We start from the raw sequence: 17,024 nt of genomic DNA, 5'->3' as shown, positions 1-17,024 counted from the left end.
CTTCTACCTGTAATGTGGGTTAGTGGTAGAATATTTAGATCTGTCTCACAGCCTTGACTTATCAACCTCCTTCTTGTCTGCCAACCTCTTTACTCACCCAGTGTTTATTTCTTTTCTGCAATATCCTGCTCCCAATATCCACTTCCACACTCCCCTCTCCCAGCTCCTGCCCATTGTTCTCTAGAGTCTTTTAGTATCTCAATCCTGTCCCTGAGGACAGGCCATGGTAATATCTGTAACTTAGAGTCAGAGGTGGCCCACTGTTACCACCTAGGACCGCAGCAGCAAAGATGCATGCCTGACATTAGTCATATGTAATGGACAGATTGTTTGATATAATTCTTACTTAAAATCCTATACTGTCAGACCAAGAAGTATCTTAAATGACCAGTCAGTCCAGCCTCACTGTGCATGTTCCAAGAAACCTAGGCCTGAGAAACCCTGACTTGGCTAAGGGCATAGATAAGTTAGTAGACTAGTCAGCCAAAATTCCAGTGCTCCTAGCACTTGGACAGATAAGCTTTCCACTCTTCCCTATTCAGGTTCAGGGTTTTAGGTTCAGATAGACCTAGGGCTAAATACAAGCTCTGCTGCTAATTAGCTCTGTGATCTTGGGTAAATTTTTTTAACTTCCCAAGACTTCAGTTTTCTCATCTGCAAACCCTCAAATTGCTATGAAGACTAAATGCAGCAATATGTGTAAAACATTTAATACAAACACTAAATAAAAGGTAGCTAATAAATAATAGAACATGGATGGATAAATGGGCACTGTGGGCAGTTCTGGTAATATAACCCTTCCTCATACCTCTTTCTCCTTGATTTGGTATGACGGATGAAGGTATTAAGAGTGACCCAGGAGGGGGTTCCTTGCAGAAAAGGATCCCAGGCGAGGAGATTCTCTAGTCCTGGGTCCCATCGTTCTCTCTCACTCTCTTCCTCAGTTTGTCATCATTCATGTGCCAGCTGCTCTGGACCCATGGCCTCTCACTGCACAGCCTGCATCCACCCTCAGGCTCTGCACCAAGGCCACTGCCTGTCCAGCTGTGGAGAAGGTTTCTACCCTGACCATGGGGTCTGCAGAGGTACTGTTGGTTTTATCTTTATTCTTAGGAGATTTTCCCATCACAAGGGCAAAGATTTAAGTTACTTTTCAGTGCACTTTTCCCTACAGTGTATCTTATATGGCTATGCATACGGTATATGCTTTTTTTTTTCATTGCCAAGGGATACTCTGAAAAAATCACATTGGAATATTTGTGATGACATCCAAAAGTTCATGATTTTTCTGGCCATTCTTGAAAGGACTATAATTTCCTTTACCATACATTAAGATGAAACCAAACTCTTCCTCCTTTTTCCTGTTCTCTTAGCATTGCTAATCGTTTTTTTTCTTTTGTCTTTATTGTTTTCCCCTGAAGAACTTTTTTTGTTAATGAGATAGCAAAGCAAACTGAGTAGCAATTCCTCTGGCTAAGTAAAATGAAAATTCTTTAATAGCTGTTTGCCAACAAGGCTTTGGGCTTATTGGGAGGGCAGGATCATTGCCTTTTGAAACTAGAACATTGGGAGCAAACACTTTAATTAAGTGAAATTAATTTATGTTTAGTTATATGGTAGGGCACCTTGGAAAAGATTTTGGGAACAATTACAAGAAAAATATATTTAAAACAGTGTAACCTCAATAAATACTCTGAAAAAGAAAATTTAGAAAATCTTTTAAGGAACTCTTCTAGAGTTAATTGTATTGAAGTTTAGTATATCAAAGAACTCTCATAAAGAGTTGATTATATCAAAATGTGGGCATGAAATATTTCCAGTACTCTGTCTGCCTCAGATTTCAATCAGTAGCCAAGGAAAACAAGAAACTGTGATGGATTGTCAAATTCTTTTTGCTCCTCCAAAGGGGATTCTTCCTGGTCTAGAAAAGCTGCCTTTCCTCACATAAGTTCAAGGAAGAGTCTGTTGCCTGGACACCTATATGGTGGGTGATGGATGACACAGTGGACAATAATGCAACAACTATCTTTACAAAAAATATAGTAATGGCCTTTGTATGAGTGCTTCTTAAAATCTTCAATAAAAACTGAGGCCATGATATTAAAACATCATTCAGTGAATGTGTATCTGGAGACCCAAGCTAATATTGTCTAGGTTGCTGAGTTTTTTTCATACTCTATCTTGACAGCTCTTACAGAACCTGAGAGATGTGACCAGTTAACGTTACTCTCACTGTGCCTCTCATGAGTATTATCACCCTGTGCTCTACATAGAACACTAGAAGGCAATTTTCTGATAGGATGTATCTGGTGAACTCTTCTAAGTTGTTTAGATTTAATTAGTGATTCCCCTTGGTTGTAACATATATATGACCCTTGGATTGTTTTCTGCATTTTGTTCTTATTGGCAGCCTGTCATTCCTCTTGCCTCACTTGTGTGGGTCCAGAGCCCTCTCACTGTGCCCAGTGTAAGAAGCCCAATGAAGGACTGCAAGTTGACCAGCTCTCTGGGGTGAACATCACTTCTGGTGTGTGCCTGTCCCAGTGCAGAGCCCAGTTTTACTTGGAGAACACTGGACTTTGTGAAGGTGAGGAAGCATGATTTGAGGAAATGTTAGGTAGCTTATGGGCTTTGCTGGAGGTGGGACCAAAGCCAGAAGACCTTTGTTTTTACATAAGAACTGTTCCAGGATGCTTATGGATGGAGCAGAAGACTGATATGCAAAGGAGACCCCACTCATGTTCTCCTTCCCTTGGTGAATAACAGATGATCTTAAAAAACTGGTTCCATTTACCCCACTGTCCCCAAAGCTACATTCTAAGAAGTTCCAGACAGGAATTATTTCATAGACAGTATGAGTAGCTAAGAAAGGCCCAGTGCTCATTGTAAAATTCCATTTATTATTTCTTCTGATTTGCTACTCTGAATATGAATTGGCCCCTTCAGGGCAAAATCTGGACTTCTGTCAAAATTTAGAAGTGATTCCTGCCATTGCCTTAGCATATCATCTACAGAGAATTGATGCCATCATGAATAATTTGATTCAATAGCTGGATCATCTGTGAGTGGTTGAGGAGATCAAGGGGAGATATATGTAATTTTGGGGAGAGTTGGGGAGCCCCTCTCTGCTCTTATACGAAGTTGCCTTGCTGTTGGGTATATTATTTGACTCTCAAGCTACTTGAAAAAAACCCGATACTCATATTTTTCATTGTGAGCATAACATATGTTCATTAAAGAAAACTTTAAGTATAGAAAAAGCAGAAAGATAATCTGCCCATCATCTACCACCATTTACCACTTGGGTAATTGCTTTTACCATTTTGCTATAATATACCCAAGTCTTTCCCTGTGCATAAGCTTGAGCTTTTATTTTTACCACGTAACTGTTAAGCATGTCGCAGATTTAATTTTGTATCCTAGAACATCCAATGTTACACTGGAATATACTCTCACATGGAAATGATTGATTTCAAGGTTAAGTTAAAAGATTTTAACACAGCGAGTCCTATGACATAGTAGGAAGTATGCAGATTTGGAATATAGAGACCCCAGGGCAGATATTTAAGCTCTCTGAGCCTTTGCAATCACAGCATTAGAATAGGGATGATTGTTTTTCACATGGGCTTTTTGCCAAAATCAAAAGAGGTTAGGGGTGTGAAAGTTCTTGGTAAATTGTAAAGCCTTATGCTCAACTGTAATAAATCTCAGTCCAAATACTCAGGTGTTCAAGAACATTATAGAGGTAATTCTCTGTTCTCTGGGATGCACCAGGCTCCAGGGAAGTTGCCCAGTGCCCAGAAATTAGGGGAAGGATCTTCACTCTCTAAATACACTGATTTCTACCCACATATGCATTGCCTAACTCTCTGTGGTCTCTTAAACTCTCATGGCTGTTTCCACAACCACTTCTGAAATACAGGAATCTTTATTGCTAAGAGTCCCAGTGCCTTCCCAAGGCATACACCACACAGCTTTCCCTCTCTGACCCTGGGAGAAATCAAGAAGAAATCTTCCCAGGCCACTCAGCATAGTTAGACTCTTCCTTTAATTTTGGACACTATATTAAAAATGAAAAAATAGGGAATTTGAAGAGGGATCAGAAAAGAGAAACAGAAATCCTTAACATTTGTAAAGTTAAGTCAAAAATAAAAATTAGGGTGACCAGGGTTATTCAGCGAGAGGATAATGCTACTGTTGATTTGGTACACACCATAAGCCACGTACTAGGTGAAGAGCCTTACTCGTTTTTCACATAACTGTGGTACCTTATGGGGTTAGGAGGACAACTATATTAGAGGAGAAGAAATGGAGGCTTCTGAAAGTTAAGGCTGTAGCTTGTTCAAAGTCATGAGGCCAGCCCAGAGGAGAGTCCAGTGGAATCTAAGTCAGCCTGACTCCAGTATCTATGCCCTAAATCCAGGGGCTACTGTGTTACGGTTGCTGAAGAGGCAAGAGCACAGCATCGTAATACTGCAGGATTGGAACATCTTGGATTTAAGGAAGCATCCTTGACAAAGGGGAGTTTTCTGGGAATCCCTTTATATAGACACCTTTTTCAAAGGATTAGGGTCTAATCTTTGTGGAATGGTTTAATTGGGGTCCCATGTGAAAGGTCTAGATTGACCTCTGGAGTCCCTTGTACCTGATGATTTCATGCTAGTTAACATAATATGTATCACACATATAGCTATCTACCCACATTTATCACCAAATCCTTGTGCAATCTCTGCTAGGTAGATTGTTGTACGCAATTTAGTAAGTGATGAGAATGTGGCAGCAAAAAGTTAATTGAGTTGCCCGAGATCCCATTGGGAAACTGAGTGCAACCACCAATTGTTTCCAGCCCTCTCTGAGTATTAAGTGTGTTGATTGATGTGTTCCATGTCACTCATCTCATATCTCTGGAAACGTTTTTTGCCTCCCCGCAATCTGTTCCATTGTCGATTCTGCCGAAGCGGTGTCTATGAAGCCAGGCTTGGGAGCCCTGTGAGATTGCACTGGGCTCTCCTTCTCACACATTTCCAGACGGGCCCTTGCTTCTTTACAGAACATTTCAAAGGGTTGCAGTTTTCTGTGGCTCTACCAATGAGAATTTATTTTGCAGCACTTTTGCTCTCAAGTGCCTTTCTATAAAGAAGAGGAAAACAACTGTTTTCTAGAACTCTCCTGCTTCGTCTCTCTGAGACTGCAGTACAGAGTGATTAGAATATTACTGCACTAATGAAAGTGAGAAGCAGATGCAATTTGCTTAGAGTCTGAAGTGGTGTCAGAAGTTATCATGCAAGTTTCTATTCAGAGCTACATGACAAGCCCAGGAATTATCTAGTGGAAGATGAAACAAAATTGCTCGAGATACTTGACTAACATCCAAGAGTATGATTGAAGGACAAAAAAAAAAAACAAAATTAACGAACAGTGACCAAGGAGAATATTATTAGTAGCTCGAGTGCAGTCTGTTTTTATTCACTCCTTTTACAAATGTCTATAGAGTGGTCCCTTGGTGCCAGGCATTGTCTGGGCACTGGAGGTACACTCAAGAACAAGTCAGACAAAATCCCTACCATCATGGAATTTATATTCTAGGGAGAGAAGCAGATAACAATAGCAGTAACAAAACCCATGTCATGTACTTGGCTAGTGATCTGCGCTATGAAGCCCACAGCAGGATAAGATAGGGGAGAAAGACAGGTGGGCTGAGGTGGGTTCCAAAGTAGAAATGCTCTGGTCAGCTGTATGTGTTTTTCCTGTGATTTTGGCTCATTCGCAAAAATGAACTTGGGTACTTTAGAAGATGGAGCTTTGGCGTTATGCTTTTTCTTTCTTCTTCTTTTTTTTTTTTCATATGGCCTCTGTGTTTGCAAAATGTGGCTAGAATTGCTGGTACAAAAGACCATCTGTTACTAATTGTGGAAGACAAGGTAATGTGGAGGCATTTCCAGTAGTCAACCCAAACTGTGCATGCTTATTGAATATTAACATTTAGTATTAACTCAAAGGAGGATTTTAGTAATTTTATCCAGAGTTCATTTCACCTATTTAACTGATTCTGTCAGCATTGACAGATTCTAGTTCATTAAAAAAAACAAACAAAAAACCAGGAGATAACCCATCAGCTTTCTTGTACAAATAAAAGAATAAAATCTCAATTCCTCCAAAATCTCCAAACACCAAAAAACTATCCTTTTTTTCTTTTCAAATTTTTATTTACATTCTAGTTAGTTAACATCAGTGCAGTATTAGTTTCAGTAGTAGAATTCGGTGATTCATCACTACGTACAACACAGTGCTCGTCACAAGTGCCCTCCTCCATGCCCATCACTCATCTACCCCATCTCCCACCTACCTCCTTCTGTCAACCCTCAGTTTGTTCTCTATCTTTAAGAGTCTCTTAGGTTTATTTCCCTCTCTCTTTTTTCTCCATCCCCCACCCCCATATGTTCATCTGTTTTGTTTCTTAAATTCCACATAAAAGTGAAATTATATTATCTTTTACTTTTTTTATCCATCTACGCCCACTGGTTTTCCAGGCCTCCCTCCATGAGTTCATGAATCTATCCTCAAGAGCTGGGTAGGAGGCTGCTGTGTCGTACAGTTCCAGGAGTGCCATTCTCATGAGAATTCCTATGACGGGTGCCTCCTGGGGTCATTTAGTAACTGTGCAGCCTGTGTGGCTGTACATGGCAGCCCAGAGTGGATGGACAGGACAAGGGACCTGGATCTCTTGTCACTGGGAGGCTTTTCCTCTTTCCTATGACTGTTCCTAGGATCAGGCAGATCGCTAAACTCAGTTTCAGATTCTCCTTCCCCTCTTGTTGTTTGTTTCCCCTTTCTTTTAAAGGGTTCAACTATTTTGAAGACTTAGCTTTTAGCTGAAGTCTGTCTAGATCAGAACTTTTCATAAAATCTGTTGGGAATCTTGTGAAAATGTGGATTCAGATTTAGTAGATCTGGGATAAGGCTGATGCTTCCGGTCCAGGGACTATAGTTGAGTAAGCAAGGCCTCTAATTTAAAAAGGGTAAGTATATCATTTTATCATTGGTATCCTTTCTAACTAAAGCAATTTTTTTTAAATCTCATTTTTATTTCATTTTCTTCTCATTGTATGCATCATATATATCACAGAAACCTTAAAAAATACAGATAAGAAAAAAAATCTATTACTAGGTTACCCAGGTTTAGCAAATAAAAATACAGAATTAAGAAATAAAAATATTTAGCAAATAAGAAAGGATTTTTAGTATAAATATATCCCAAATATTGTCTGAGATATTCTAAAATTCTATTCACTGTTTATTTGAAATTCAAATTTAACTAGGGATCTCTTATTTTATCTGTAAATCCTACTTATATCCTTCAATCTTGAGATAACTAACCCCTTTTAACCTTTGGGCATGTTTCCCTACAGTTATTTATAAACACACACACACACACACACACACACATATATCACTTCATGGCTTGTAAATTCCTTAAAACCAAGAATTTTATTAGAAATTTTATGAGTTTACATTTACTCTCATTTTATAGATAAAGAAAGAAAGGCTTAGAAGGAACCAACTAACAAATGATTTAGCAACAGAGGATCCTAGGCATTAATACAAGACATGGTTGCTCAGGAAATATTTCCTTCCTACCGAGCCCAGATCCTTTGTTCTTCATTTCACCCTAGAGCTGTACAATTTAATTTCAGGCCAGGCCATCTCAATGATGTGGCTCTATCAGGATGTCAACAACTTGGCAGTGGTGACCAGGACTGGAGCTGAACATAGTCAGGGTGATTAGATTAGCTACATAATTGCCCTGATTCTGTGGCAAATGAATGGTGGATTCTTTCAGTTCCCACACAGTTCAGCTAAAGGGTCCAAGATGATCTGATTTTGAGGGAATTACAAGTTTTTAAAAGTGAAATCTATACTGCAATAATGAATTTTACTTACATGTCTTTGATGTAGTATGTCAGTAGACTCACTGCTTTAACAAGGAGTGGAGAGGTAGTAAACATCCCAGTGACCCCGTTCCTGCCTTGGCATCCTTCTCATGCTACTTAGAATAATCATGCAGCTTTAGCCAGCTAAACATAAGAGAAATTTTATTTTATTTTCTTAAAAAAATTTTTAACACTTACTCATTTTTGAGAGACAAAGAGAGAGACAGGTGTGAACAGGGGAGGGACAGAGAGAGGAGACACAGAATCTGAAGCAGGCTCCAAGCTCTGAGCTGTCAGCACAGAGCCTGACATGGAGCTCGAACTCACAGACCACGAGATCATGACCTGAGCCAAAGTCAGACGCTTGACCAACTGAACCACCCAGGTGCCCCAAGGAAATTTTAGCAACCAAATCTTTTCAGGCTTCCTTGTTCAGTCTTGAAGATAGTATTGCCTGCTTAGGCTGCATCTTAATGTAGGAGCCAAACTGTACAAAATCAATACAGATTTGGTAGCAACTAAAAAAATTTTTTTCCTCTAGTTGTATTGAGATATAGTTGACATTGAACATTGTGTTTGTTAAAGGCGTATGGCATGATTTAATATACATATGTACTGGGAAAGGATCACCACTTAGCAACTTTGAAATATACAATATTGTTAACTGTAGTCACCATGCTGTACATTATATCCCCAGTACTCACTAATCTTATATCTGAAGTTTACAGCTTTTGAGCAATGTTACCCATTTCATTCCTGGCAATGACCAGTTTGTTCTCTGTACCTTTATTGTTCAGCCAGCCCTAGCTGTTGAGTGTTTTTCAAACCCTTTGTGGTTGTCTATGTCACTTTCTTTGTTCTTAGTGGCCTCTAGTAGTTGGGGGTGTGCTAAGTAGGATTTGTCAGTGTCCCAAAGGGGGGGATTTCAGTCAGCAGGTAAGGTGCTGGAGATGCTGGAGCCTCAGGTAGAAGCTTTTAAATCATGCAAATATACCTCTTTTAAATCATGCAAATATACCAGGGAACCCTGGGGGATGGGGATTTCAGTCTGCTCCCTTGGCATTGAACCAGGGGGTGTTAGCCAGCCAGTTAAGAACAATTTCTTTGCTTGCTACAGTCCTATTGAACCAGTGAACTCTAACCTCACTGACTATCAGAGCCAGGTTGTCAAGGGGGTGCCAAACAAGTGCATAAACTCTTTCCAGTAAGACACAAATGACCTGGAACAAGCAGAGGTAAAGCATAAATATGGTGTCCACCTCCTAAGTCTATTAGGAGGCTCACAGTCAGTAGGCCTCTGTGCGCATGTTAAATTAGAAACCTGACCCTTAGTCAGCGATTTTTAAGGTATGCCAATAGGTCTCTCTCAGAGAAAGACTGGGAGAATGGACTTTTCTGACTTCCGGTTTCTATACTGAACCCTGGGGGGATAACCACCACTAGTTTTTTGTGAGCCCTTTAAGAAATATTTCTTTACTTGCTCTGTAGTCTTATGGATTTTGTGGATTCAAACCCGTTTAGCTTTCAGAGTTAGGGTTTTGGGGGTGCAGCCCATAAAGAGCCTCTTAAAAGCTGGGGTATCACATGTTGGCTTTAAACCCTTCATCCCTCAGGGAGAAACTAGGAGTTCCTTCCTGATTGTACGGTGCTGTGGAGGGGGTGGGGCTTATGGTAAGGGTGTCCCAGCCTTTCCTGCCAGTTTCCATATAGGTTTTTTTCTCATTTGCCTGATGTTTAGGAGTCCTTCAACTAGTTTCTGGATTTCTTTCAGAGGGAATTGCTCCATGTGTAGCTGTAGATTTGGTGTGAGTTGGAAGTAAGTTCAGGAGCCTTCCAGGTCACCATCTTGGACTGGAACACCATTTATTTTTTTCTTCTTAAATAAGAAATTCACCAATTATTTTGGTCAGTTAATGAACATGCTTTACGTGAATCAGGAGAAAAAGTACATTGTATTTTGATCTATTTAGTTGTTGCTAAGTTTCACCAAAGGCCTTAAGGCAAAGAGCTTTAATTAAAGAAATAAATGGGCAGGAGTCTGCCTGCTCAGCTTAAGAGTATGTTATTATTTATGAAGTTGGGATTCCCTTGCATTAATTGAAGAAAATACATGGTATCTATATTAAGCAACACGCTTTAATGTAGTCCCCAGAGTGCTGACATAAGCTGTATAAATGCATGCCTTCTGGTAATGTTCAATCTTCTTCACATTCCCATTTTTGTGTTTATAGCATGGGTGTGCTCAACTTTCGGGATAGAAAGATGAAAAAGATACAGACCATGCCTTAAGGAAAGCATGATCAAGTAAGGGAGAATGACATCTGAACAAGCAATTAAAAGAACGTGATACCTGCTGTTGTAGGGCCAAGGGCAGGCTGCCCCAAGATGGGCCACTTTGGCATAAAGACTATTTTCGGTTAAAAAGCAATCAAAACTCCGGATTTAGGAAAAGCTCTTTACCTCCCCCACACCTGCCTAAAAAGGATTTAGATAGAGGACCTGCCCCAGGAAGAGAACTATCACTATAGATAACTACATTATGATATAAATTGGGTATAATAGGGAAGAACCTAGCAAGGTCTATTTGATTCAAGCCTTTTGTATGTCCCATTGTATCTGAGTGGCCCAGCGAACATTCGTTTACCTAACATTTACTCTTGTTTCATCTTCTTAAGGATTGCATGCCTTCCCATTGAAGTCTCAGACTCCTAACCCCTTATCCTTAATTTAGGATAATATACATACTTCATATGCCTGTGTTTGGAATTTCAGTGTCTATCTGGATTCCCCATGCATACAGTACTAAATTTTATTTTCTCTTGTTATTCTCTTGTTATGTCAGTTTGATTCTTAGGCCAGCTAGAAGGACCTTGAGGGGACAGGAGGTACAAGTTCATAAGTAGTCAGCCCTTGGCCCCCACAACAGCTTCTACCACGTTCTTTTAATTGCTTGTTCAGATATCCGTTTTCCTTACTTGATCATACTTTCCATAAGGCATGATTTATATCTTTTTCATCTTTCTATCCCCAAAAGAGCATAGAGGAGACTGACTCTGTCTGGGAGAAAGTATGAGAAAAGATTTGCAGAGAGAAAACTACATCAGCCTATTGAAGGATTAATAGTTCACCAGGGAAGAAAGTGGGAAAGGGCATTCCAGATCAAGGAAACAGTAGGTGCAATGCATGGCATATTTGGAGACCTACGATGTATTTGGTATTCCTGTAGTATAGAGCCCAAAGTGGTGAACTGTGGGAATGATACAGGAGACATGGGGATGAGTCTTGTCATCCAGTGCTTTATGTACTATGCTAAGGAGTTTAAAGTTGACACTATGGGTACTGGAGAACTGTTAAAGTATTTTAAATAGGGGAATAAGCTGGTCAGTTTGCATTTTATAAAAACCAATCCCTTACTTGTGCAGCAATGGGGCTGGTTAGGAAGCTGCTGCACTAATCCACATCATGATGGTATGAAGGGCTGCACCAAAGGATCATGGGATGGTTAAGTTGGGCTAGTTGACAGAGGTTTAGGAAGTAAAACAACATGTCTTGGATGGGTTGTGGTGATGGAAACGTAAAAGTCTAAGGTCTTCAGCATGCATGTCTTAGTGAATGGTAAGACTACCCCGTGAGGCAGGGAATGAAAAAGAAAGGCAATGTGGTGGGTTGGTTGTAGAATTAGGGTGGATAATAGGTGCAATTTTGGGCAGAAGGAATGTGATGCCATTATTTGTGTTAAGTCTGTATGGGCTGAGCTTGGAAGTAGATAATGAGCAGTATCTTGGAACTAAGGAGTATGAGATACCAGTGAAGCACCAAGTTAGAGATATCCCCTAGGCAGTTAGATTTATGTAATTGGAGTTCAGAGTAAAGGCCAGAGCTTTACACATAAATTTGGGATTCACCAGCATGGAGGGCATCATGAAAGCTATGGATAAGTTTTCCTAGAGTGAGAATAAGGGCAAAGGGTACCATTTTGGGAAGCTACAATATTCCTGATGTGCACAGAGAACGGCTGAAAGGATTTGATCAGAGAGAAAGATGAACTAGAAGAATGTGTTACCAGTGTTTCCATCCACCAATCTACCTACTGGGTCACCTACTTACCCACCCATTCAATCAGCAGGAATTCATTGATTGGGAACTTTTGACATGCCAGGGACAGGGACTATGATCAGTACTACAGGAGTCACAGAGATGGAAAAAGGTGTGATGTTTACTCTTAAGTTGTTCTTAATCTACTTGAGGAGTGGTGATGGAGAGAGAAGTTAAATCAGCACATTTTAAAAAAGAAAAAGGAAAAGAAAAAGAAGAAGGAAAAGGAGGGTGAGGGAAAGGGGGAGATTGATTTTATTTGACTTAATTCATTTCAGTTTTCATCCCTTATCACAGGACTCCAACTGTATTTGCTAGAGGATTTTTGATATTTACATCATAATTCAAGAGAAGTCTACCTCAAAATTTGTTTTTGACATGAAAAGCCAGGAAATTTTATATGATATGAGAGTAGAGATACTGGACCACTTTTTATATCATTGAAAAGAAAAAGTAGTATTGAAACTTAAATAGGGGATAGGATAGAATAGAAAAAGAGAGTAGAACAGAACAAAAATTGGTATGTTTTAATTGTTTGAGGTAATATTTTTCATGGAGTCCAGTTGAGTGGACTTTATAATCATCTAAGGACAGTTTTAATGCCAACACTTTTAGTTTTTAAGCTGCTCAGTTATGCTTTTTCAGAAATATACTTACCCAGCAACTGGAAAGTCACTCTCTAAAAATGTAGTATTACGTGGGGAAATTATTCATAGAACTTCTTTCAAATCTTTTCCATATATGCCCTGTAATGGAGTTAGTCTTCCTTGAAGGATCTTAGACTTCACACCAGAACTTCTGCTATGAAAGCAGCTTCCATTAATGTCCATTTCAGTGACATTAAAGTCACTGAAAGAATATAGACATTTCCCAAACAGGATTGAAACTTGGTGAGATTGTTTTAAAGGTGCAAATGCCTGTACTTACAGAAACAGCATTGTAGAGGAAAAAAAATTCTTTGACAGAGTGGCCACCCTGTATGTCCTTTTCTCTCTGTGCCCCTCGGTAAATAACAGGCTCATTATCTATTTGTTTATGAAACATTTCCAATGACGCGAGCTCTGAGGTTTGCCATGGTGATGTTTAGATTTCTAAAACCTAGTGGGTGACAAAGGGAATTTCTTGTGAATTCTTGGCCCATCACTTTTTCAACTTGTTTGTCCTCTTTGCTTTCCTGTTTTATAAATTCAAAAATAACCTCTATTTACATTGAGCCAGGTTATCACATTGACTTTGTGACCAAATGAAATGAAATAAAATATGTTGTGTGCTCACAAGGCATTAATTCATATTCTCCTAGTTTTCAATTCCACAATGATATGCTTTGATTTCCTATTTATTAGGAAGGTGTAATAGGAAGAGCTAAAAATTTTAGCAATCTTGTAAAGTCTAAAATAAACATATTGGTATTGTTATAAGTATATTTAAATATGTGGAAATATGTGGCTTCCCTAAATCATCCTGGAAAGCTTTGTGTTGACAGTATAATTTAGCTGATTTTTGAAATATTGCCTCCTGACTTGAGATTACATGCCATTTCATTCATTTGTGTTAAAGTGTCTTACATAATGGGCTAATATGTACACTTCCTTGTAATATTTGCTTACCTATTCTTTTTTATTTTTTGAAAAGGAAATATATTCTCAGTGATTTTGAAAATATTTGGGAAAAAGTTCTTATTGTGACTTGTGCTAATAGAGTTGTTTACAAGACAGTATAAGAAAGGAAATTACTTTAAAACCTGAAACTCTGGCTCTGTCTTTCATATTGTAATAAATACCATTGAATAGGTATAAAGCTCTGCAGTACAACCAGAGATGAGAATCAAAATATTTCTTAATCAGTAAGTCAAAGTACTGCCCAATCCAAATAGATATTGACCTTCGCTTAGGAGCAGGGTCCCGGAAGCCTCCTGGTGGAGGTGTTAAACCTTTTAGGTGTTGGTTTATAGATGTTAGGGTAGGGTCAAGGCTTTAGGGGTCACTAGAAGGACAGCAGTATATATCAGCCATGTATTGGCAGTTGACTATTTAACAATGAGTACCTAGCTTATATTAGCCTCACACACATTAAATAAAAAATATATGTTGCATTTTTATAGGGGGTTGGTAGAAATGGAGGCTTCAGTGGTATAAAATCACATTTCGTTCTTCCAAGCTGCTGGTCTCTGTCTGGGTATTTGATAAAAGGGGCAGAAGAGGCAAAAGAGGAAGCTCAGAGTGGTGTCCTTGCAGTTGTGGATCTTGTCCACTGGATGGACAGAAGGTGCGTGGGGTCATCCACATGGGTAAGAATCAGGTTTTTTTTCGTACTCACCATTGTATCCCCAGCACCTAGACCTATTTGAGACTCAATAACAGATGAAAGATTGGAGGTGAATGACTAACTGTTTCATAATAGAAGTTTTATTATTATTCAGGTATGATGAGGCCAACACATCAGGAGATAATTGAAAGAATGTGTTTCTCACAGTTCCCAAGAGGAAAGAACACACAGGGGCCACACCCAGAAGCACCAGGGTTGGTCAAGAGGCAGAGGGAGTGAGGGGAAAATGTAAGCAAGAGCCTTTATTGTAGTTTCTGTGGGAAGGAACAAGTGAGGCAGGGTAAGCAGTTTAGGATTGGCTAGTTTGAATAACTTCGGTGGGCTTCAGGGTGTAGGGACTTTCTCCAATCCAAGAGAATAGTGGCCCCAGTATGAGTGATAGGGGAGGGGATGATTGTGTGGACTTGGGAGTGGCTAGTTAGCATTTGAAAGGCACTCTGCCAGGATAGTCATTTACTATCTTTAGGAATTGGCTAGCCCTGGGAGGGTAGTCTCTCCAGGATTTGTAGGACCCCAGATGTCACTGTATCAGAAAATAAAAAGGCATGATTAATACACTGGCCACCCTTGGGTTTTGATGCAGATATCACCTTTATTCTCTATCTCTGAGAGTCTCAAATGGTTTGTTTCCCTCTCTCCCCTTCCCGTATGTTCATGTTTTTTTTTTCTTAAATTCCACACATGAGTGAAATCACACGGTATTTGTCTTTTTCTGACTGACTTATTTCATCTAGCATAATATGCTCTAGCTCCATCCACGTCATTGCAAATGGCAAGACTCCATTCCTTTTGATGGCTGAGTAATATTCTACTGTGTGTGTGTGTGTGTGTGTGTGTGTGTGTGTGTGTACACATACCACATCTTCTTTATCCATTCATCAGTCGGTGGACATTTGGGCTCTGTCCATAGTTTGGCTATTGTTGATAATGCTGCTATAAACATTGGGGTGCATGCACTCCTTTGAATCAGTATTTTTATCCTTTGGATAAATACACAGTAGTGCAGTTGCTGGATTGTAAGGTAGTTCTATTTTTAACTTTTTGAGAAACCTCTATACTGTTTTCCAAAGTGGCTGCACCAGTTTGCATTTCCAACAGTGTATGAGGGTTCTCCTTTCTCTACATTCTCACCAACACCTGTTGTTTCCTGTGTTGTTAATTTTAGGCTAACAGATGTGAAGTGGTATCCCACTGTGACTTAGATTTGTATATTTCCCTGATAATGAGTAATATTGAGCATCTTTTCATGTGTCTGTTAGCCAGAACATGTGGATGTCTTCTCTGGAAAAGTGTCTATTCATGTCTTCTGCCTATTTCTTCACTGGGTTATTTTATTTTTGGGGTGTTGAGTTTGATAAGTTCTTTATAGATCCCCTTTATTCTTAACGGTCTGATGTAGGCAAGCAGAGATGTCTTCTTTCTTCTTTGCTCCTCCATTTCTTTTTATACCTATGTATACTTGTAACATAGCACTCAATGATAATAATTACAGCTAAGATACATTAAGTCCTTACTGTATACTTAGCACTATCCTAATAACTTTACATTCATCAAACCCAATTGATGTCCACAACACCCCATGCAGTATGTACAGTTTATATTCTCATTTTATATATGAGGAAGTAGGAGCCTGGAGAAGTTATATAAATTAGTCACGGTCACATAGAATTGCAACGTCTTGCTCTTACTCTACTATACTTTGCCTCCCATTAACTGCATCCCAGTTCCTTGCTTGTGTGTCTATCAACGTAGCTTGTTTGGGCAGCTCAAATGTTAGACAGTTCTCACCTGTGTATGTTCAGTCTCCATCAAAGTTGGCACCACATAAATTTTTGTGAATGGGTAAGTAAAGCTTCCATCCCTGTTCTCCATAATTTGAGCAGCCTGATAAACAGCCCATTGCTTAATGATGGAGGAAGAACTCTCCTGAGGGAAGGAGACCTGTTTTATGGCTTCCTGGTCTTTATTTGACATTCTCTGAGAATGGAACTTGAGAAAAAAAGAAATGTATGACTCTGCAAATGGTTATTTCTGTTCTGTGGCATTTGTGCCTTACTTAATCTGGGTCCCAGATGCTTGCTTTGCAGGATATGGCCTTTAGAAAGAAGAATGTGAGATGTGTACCCTGTCCTTGGGAAAAAACTAATATGCAGAACTTATTCCAATCCAGGAATGTTCACAGGAAAGACAGAGCTACCACATTTGTCACACGGCAGCTTTCTTGATTGCCTCCTCTGCTTTATCTCTTTTCCAGCTTGCCACCAATCCTGTTTCAGGTGTGCAGGGAAGAGCCCACTTAACTGCACAACCTGCTGGCCTTCCCAAGTGCTACTGGATGGACAGTGTCTCTCCCAGTGCCCAGACGGATATTTTAGCCAGGAAAGTGGTTGTGCAGGTGAGTATGTACCCATGCAGGAGCATGTTCCCTGTGCCATTGTTTTGTCTCTGTATTGCAGCCAGACCATGTCATTGAAACCGTTGTCATACCAGGGCACTAGGTTTAGGCTGTACATCCTTGTCTTGAACTTATTAGGAGTAAAGGCATAGAGTGAGGGGAACAAGTGAAGTTCTGTTCTTTCAACAGAGAAGTATAGATGGAGTGAAAAATTGGAGTCAGCTTTGCCCTACGCATACAGAGAGGGGTAGATTTGATGGTGTTCATCATGGAGATAA

The 17,024-nt window shown here is 39.6% G+C and overlaps 1 protein-coding gene across 1 annotated transcript in view; it reads left to right on the top strand.

Moving 5' to 3' along the window:
* FRAS1 (Fraser extracellular matrix complex subunit 1) overlaps positions 1-17,024 on the top strand; it is a 273,045-nt gene that overhangs the window by 63,791 nt on the left and 192,230 nt on the right. The window contains exons 16-18 of the mRNA XM_029951708.1: positions 945-1,085; positions 2,411-2,587; positions 16,606-16,746. Of these exons, the coding sequence (XP_029807568.1) occupies positions 945-1,085; positions 2,411-2,587; positions 16,606-16,746 (459 nt within the window). The remainder of the gene's footprint in view (positions 1-944; positions 1,086-2,410; positions 2,588-16,605; positions 16,747-17,024) is intronic.

Source organism: Suricata suricatta, chromosome 1, assembly GCF_006229205.1.
Source record: "Suricata suricatta isolate VVHF042 chromosome 1, meerkat_22Aug2017_6uvM2_HiC, whole genome shotgun sequence".
Classification (NCBI taxonomy): Eukaryota; Metazoa; Chordata; class Mammalia; order Carnivora; family Herpestidae; genus Suricata; species Suricata suricatta.
This window is presented reverse-complemented; position numbering and strand designations above follow the sequence as displayed.